The sequence below is a fragment of the Carettochelys insculpta genome, chromosome 26 (assembly GCF_033958435.1).
Source record: "Carettochelys insculpta isolate YL-2023 chromosome 26, ASM3395843v1, whole genome shotgun sequence".
NCBI lineage: Eukaryota > Metazoa > Chordata > Testudines > Carettochelyidae > Carettochelys > Carettochelys insculpta.
In genome coordinates, this window is record NC_134162.1 from 14242862 (window position 1) to 14248861 (window position 6000).

General features: G+C 39.1%; 1 protein-coding gene across 2 annotated transcripts in view; it reads left to right on the forward strand.

The window, feature by feature from the left end:
* The window catches only part of RAP1A (RAP1A, member of RAS oncogene family), a 76078-nt gene extending 70694 nt beyond the window's left edge, over positions 1 to 5384 (forward strand). For both annotated transcript variants that reach the window (XM_074977887.1, XM_074977888.1), the window contains exons 8-9: positions 2036 to 2151; positions 4670 to 5384. In XM_074977887.1, the coding sequence (XP_074833988.1) occupies positions 2036 to 2122 (87 nt within the window). In that variant the 3' untranslated portion in view covers positions 2123 to 2151; positions 4670 to 5384. The remainder of the gene's footprint in view (positions 1 to 2035; positions 2152 to 4669) is intronic.
* The last annotated feature ends 616 nt before the right edge of the window (positions 5385 to 6000 follow it).

The window sequence follows — 6000 nt, forward strand, 5'->3', positions numbered from 1 at the left end:
ACTGACACTGCTACAAAACTCTTATTCTATAAACTGGAGACAATACCTAAAAGGTGTGTTTCATATGTGGTTGTGATGAACATGAAAGCCGAGAAAAGCAAAAAGAGGGAAGCCTCAGTGTCTAAAGTGAACTGTTATGGGACCTGTTTGTTGAGGCTGGAGTTTTTGAATGTCAAAAGTGTTGGCCTTAGGCTTGTTTTTGTGGCTAATATCGGATTTTATATTTATTAAAATATGGATGGAAGGGGATTACATTCCTTTTGCCGCTATCTGAAAATGAAGGGTTAAGAAAACTCCTCATGTGCACAATAAACTTCTAAGCAGTTTCTTTACATACGCAGTAGCAGCTCTTTAGAGTTTATCTTTCTGGTGGCTTATATAAGTCTTACATTTATCTGACTCTCTTATTGTGGGAGTGTGATTCCTGTGGTTTCTCCACGCAGACATTTAACAGTAATCTTTCACCTCTGCAAAAAAAAAACCAGTATGAGCCTATGTTTACCAAAGTGCCTTGTGATTGTTGTGCACCTCCATTTTTGCCTTTAATTACGGTGTCTTGTTCAGAGTAGGGGTGCTCAGCGCTTTCAGAAATTTAGGCTTTAAGGTGTTTCAAGTTGGGCACCAAAATCTTGCCCCTCCCCACCCCCAGTTTGTAAAGACTTAAGTACTGGAAGCTGTTTAACATGAGCAGGGGAAGGGCATTTACTGAGCTGTCCCTTTCCCTACAGAAACGCTCTTCCTCACATCTAATCTAAATTTTTTTTCTGTAACATCCAAAGCATAGTAAGCTGTAAAGGACAATCTAGTTTGACCTTAGTGAAGTAGAAGCTGCTGGTTTTGCCTGAGGGTGCCCTTATAAAACTGTGTGAGAGGAAACCCAATGGGGAGGGAGTGTGAGAAACTTAAAGCTGTTAACATTTGTTTTTAAAGCTTGAACACGATGCTGGCTTTATCACTGGTTTTCAAACCAGTTGGCTGTGGTTCAGTGCTTCACGGGACATAATATCAGGAAAATACCACATTTCCAGATGTTACCATTCATATGTACAGCTATTTTTTCCCCTTGTCTTTAAAGCTCCTTGGAATCAGCAGGCATTTGTGAGCCATAAGTCATATCGGGAAGGGAAAAAATAAACAATGTGTCAGGTGGGGGTTTCCATGGGGATGATAAATCCTCTTTGATTCTGTGAGGTAGGTCCAAACCTCCCTGCAAAGCTAATTTTGCTGTGAATAAGCGGCTGAGTATCATTGTAGGTGAGCAAATGGTAGTAAAGGAGTTCACAAGAAATAGCACAGCGAGTAGAGAGACACCAAGATGGGTGATGTCTTATGGATAAATTTCAGTGCAGGGCAGACATGGCTTGCTATTTTGTACTAATTTTATTAGCTAAGTCTGGGATTCCCAACAGTTTGGGAAAGGGTAGGGGGATGAGCTAAGTGACCACATAGCCCCAACATGTACTGCAAAAGCAGAACTTGAAAGATGCAGATCTCCCACAGAGTAGATTGTTTAAACCCTTCCTTCAAAGATCCAGGAGCTTGAGATGTCAGTGGTCCAGTGGGGCAAACCCTCTATGCTGTGCCATTGGTGTAATGTTGCTCTGAAGCCCGGAGTAATGCCCATTGATAGACAATTCCCAGCATCATTGGGCCTCTGTTTGCTTCCTGCTCAGCCCTTTGAAGAGGTATTTCAGATACCCCCTACACAAAGTTGATCTTCAGATGCTTTGCTGTTGGCTGTCTGGGATAAGTTACTGCTGCTCTGTGGTGTTCTGAGGTGGAGCTGGGGCACCTGACAACAGTAGGAGCAGGGAAGGCAAGGGGAAGCCTTAAGTCACCTTTGAACCCCTGGTGCTCACCCAAGCTGAAACCGAACTGCTGCTCCTTAATTTTTTTAATGAAATAAATTCCGTAGCTTTTATTTGCAACCAGCAAGAAAAAGTACCAACTTGCCAGCCAGCCGATTAGCCCCAAAAGGTATATCAAATGTAGTGCCTCTGATTCATGGTTTGCTAAATACACCTTTCTCTTTCAGATCTTTTATGACCTGGTCAGACAGATAAATAGGAAAACACCAGTGGAAAAGAAGAAGCCTAAAAAGAAGTCATGTCTGCTGCTTTAGACCCAGGTCATGCAGCAGCTGTGAGCCAGGTAAGAGGCAAGGAACTGCCTGCCTGTGATGCAGAGCTCTCTATTTGCCCTCTTATCCCCTGCTGAAATCTTGTGACATTCCTGTGACATGTGGCACTGCAGCTGTTTGTGCAGCCTGAGCTAAGCACAGTCACAAACTGATGTGGGAGAGGCAGGAGCTTCAATGGCAAAAGAATGAAAAGCTGCCTACCCTAAAACCAAAAAAGTTTGGACATGTGCTATAAATAACCTTCCTGTGTATCTTGGCATATGTTCTGTCCTACAGTCATTGTTACAAACTGCTCCTGAAAAGAAACCATGATTTGCTGAAGGTTCATGCCTGTGGTGCATGCTCAGTGTTACACAGCTTCCATGTGCCTTACCCTGAAGGGCGCTGTGCTGGCTATACATATATTACTTTGTAAATCTCCCCCTCAGTTCCAGAAAATACTTCATTAAACAGCAAAGACTTCTTCAGAAAACAAGGAAATTTTACGTTGTTGAAGTTGCAGTGTGGCAAGCTGTCTCAGGACCTCAGAAAAACAGTTGCTCTTGTTAACCATGCAGGCTAGAGGAAAAGAATTAGAGAGATGCAGCATTGGTTTTGATATAGTCAGCTGCTACTCCTGGCTTTCAGTTTCTTGAAGTTGTCCTAAATTTTAAGTGTGAACAATGTGCCTTGTGGTCTGTGCTCGCCCTGCCCTGCCCCCCCCCCACCAGCAATCTATTAATTGGTGCATATTTTGCCGTTCTGCTAATGTTGTACAGGTAGAGCTTATTTGGAAGAGAAGTCTGTCGGCAGCAGTGATGCTTCGTCATGGAAAAATATCAAACCCCCCAAAGTTTTCTAAAATCAAGTGTTTGATTTCTGAAGCTTACATGAATCAGTGGTCCTCTGCCTAGCCATTGTGTTCTGGGTGTGTGTATTCTCTACATCTGTCTTGTATCTTAGTTCATAAAATGTTAACACGTCTTTTCTTTAAATAGCTTTCAGATTGGTCAGTGTTGGAGCAGTCACCTGGCTATATAACTGGTTTCTAGAGGTTTGGGGCTTTACGCAGTTTACCTTTATCCTTCCATAGTCATTTGCATGCCAAACTTAATGGTTTACCAGTAAAGAGGGGAAAGAAATATTGTTTCTGTCTCCCATTTCCTGAACCTCAGGCAGTGGGGTTGAATTCATTCTGTGTGTCTTGAGCAAATCAGATTGCATTCTTAATACAGCCTACTCCTTCCAGACATTTAGCAGAGGTGCCACCTGCTGGTCTCTCGGTATTATACATTAATCCATTTGCTGCTTGATCCTTCACTGCAACAGCTTTGCAGCTATAGATTGAACCTCTCTAGGCCGGCGCTCTCTGGTCTGGCAACATCCATGGACCAGCATGATTTTAGTTAGCTGGGCAGCCACTTATGGGTGTGGCCAAGTTCCCCATAGTCCCATAAAGGTTGTTTACAGCCACCAATCCTGGCTCTGTACTATTATTTAGCTGTAATTTACTCATCAATGTTTTATAAGAGCCCGGTAAGCAGTGGAAATGTTGGTAATTCTACTAGACAATACTGAGCTCACATGGTTCAGCAAATTCTCTGGTTCGACCCTGGTCAGGTTCCGAGGGTGCTAGACTAGAAAAGTTCAACCTGTAATATCATTTTCACTGGAACAAATGGAATTCTGTGATAAGTTATGTAGCAAATATAGTAAGTATATTCCACTTGAGCAGCAAAGTGAGTATACAAAGACTACATGCCACTCATACTGTAAATTATTGGTAAAAATTTGGCTGTGTAGTTCTGTTGATAAAAATCACTAATAGTTTTGTGTTAAAAATTAATATCTATGTCAGACAGACAAAATATCAGCGTCTCTACTTTGCTTGCCATTTTGAATCTCATCTTAATTTGTAAAACAGCAAGAAGCACCTGATAGACTAACAGATATTTTGGAGCATAAGCTTTCCTTTATTTATTACAACCCAGGCTTTCAAGAGAGGCTTCAATGAGATCAGTAACTCATTATCCATGTTAAAAAAAAAACATAAGGTACATCTCTGGTCAAATAGTTAGTTATTTTCTTAATGAAATAACACCACATCAACTCCATTTTTATTTATTTACTGCATTCCTGATTTCAATAATTAGTGAATGGGTAGAAACGAGATGAGTTGGTGTGCTGTAGCCTCAGATGAAATGCAGACCATGTTGCGGGTGTTCAAGTCAGGAAAGAGGCTTTATAGCATAATACTATGAGCACCTACTACATACAAATCTCAGTTCCAAAGAGTTTACAAACAGTATCTAAAGAATCCATTTGTTTCTCTTCCTTAACTTCCTAATATAAATGGAGAAGTTGCACTGGAAACAAATCACAATGATGAAGTAAAATAGCCCCCTTTTGGCAGAATGCTATCCATGATGGTGTAAGTTTTTTCTCTACCTTTTCGTCTATGGTCACTTCTGAGGAATGATCTTTGGGCCTTTGTTTAACATATTTCATCTCCAAAGCTCCTAATTTTTTTCTAATTTATTTACATCCTAGATTGCAGGAATGAAAAACTGTTGCCCAATTGGAAAGTGCCAGCATTCCAGATTTCAAAAAATGACAACATATCTGAAGAGGCTTCGCCTGTTTTTATATGTTATGTGAAGAATTTAGATCTTATAATGGTTTGCACAAGATCCCTGGACAAAGAAATTGCTCTGTGTATATCACTTGGAAATTAAAGACAATAGTATTTCTCCTTTGCAATAGCAGTTAACAGATGTGAAAATAAATGTAATTGACTCTAGTGTATAATTATACAAAAGAGCATGGATGCATTTCAAATGTTAGATATTGCTACTATAATTAAAATTATTTCATATTGACCTTTTTATCATTCTCCCCATCAAGCACTAAAAATGTTCAACCATTATACTTATATCTATAACTATATAGATATATACTGTATGAAATTTCCCTTTGAACTCACTGCGGCACATAACTTTTTGAGTCATTGACTTTATTTTATATTTAAAAGTTATGGAATATCATTATTTTCATTCTGCCGTTATATTCTAATTAAAAATATTTGTGCATAAAGCTTTGGAAAAATGGGTCTTTTATAGGAAAAAAAACCTGGGATAACTGATTTCTATGGCTTTCAAAGCAAAAATATATAATATACTAAACCAACTCTAATATTGCTTTTGTGTTTTACTGTCACAGATTAAATTACAGCTTTTATGAATGATTAAATTTTAGTACATTTTAATTTTGTTTGTGTGTTTTTGTTAGTTTTCAGGTCTTGGTTTTCACGTAGAAATGTTTTGTGAATTCCTTCCTGCAACTGCAATAGTTAGTCTTCTGTTACAATAAATCCCAAGTATGCCATGGTTCTGCCAAGGCACTCTCTCCACACTGGCCCCTGTTTGATGTATTAAATCAACTGACATAGTAAAGTACAGCAGGCTACTTGTAAATGCTTTGTATATTCATTTGGATATTTAAAGATTGTATTCTGCTGAAAGAATTCCTCTGTATGGTTATTTTTATATGTAAAATTTGGTTAATACTGTATCAAGGTCTGGTATTAGGTTTGACATAATCGTTCATATATTTCATCAAAGGAAACTTTGTTTTAATGATGTTAATCTGGAGGCCAGGAGTCCGAGAATGAAGTTCTGTGCAACATCTCAAGTGAAGCTGTGGACTGAAAATTGATTTTGAGTCAATATAATTGCACCAAAGCTACCACCAGCTATTACCTTTTTAGGCAGAACTCAGAGAGAATATTAATATTGAAAAGGTCCATGAACTTGGCCTGATGAGTGCAACAAGCTGAATGTTTTACTACAGACCTCCTACTTTCACAAAATTCAGGATGTGCA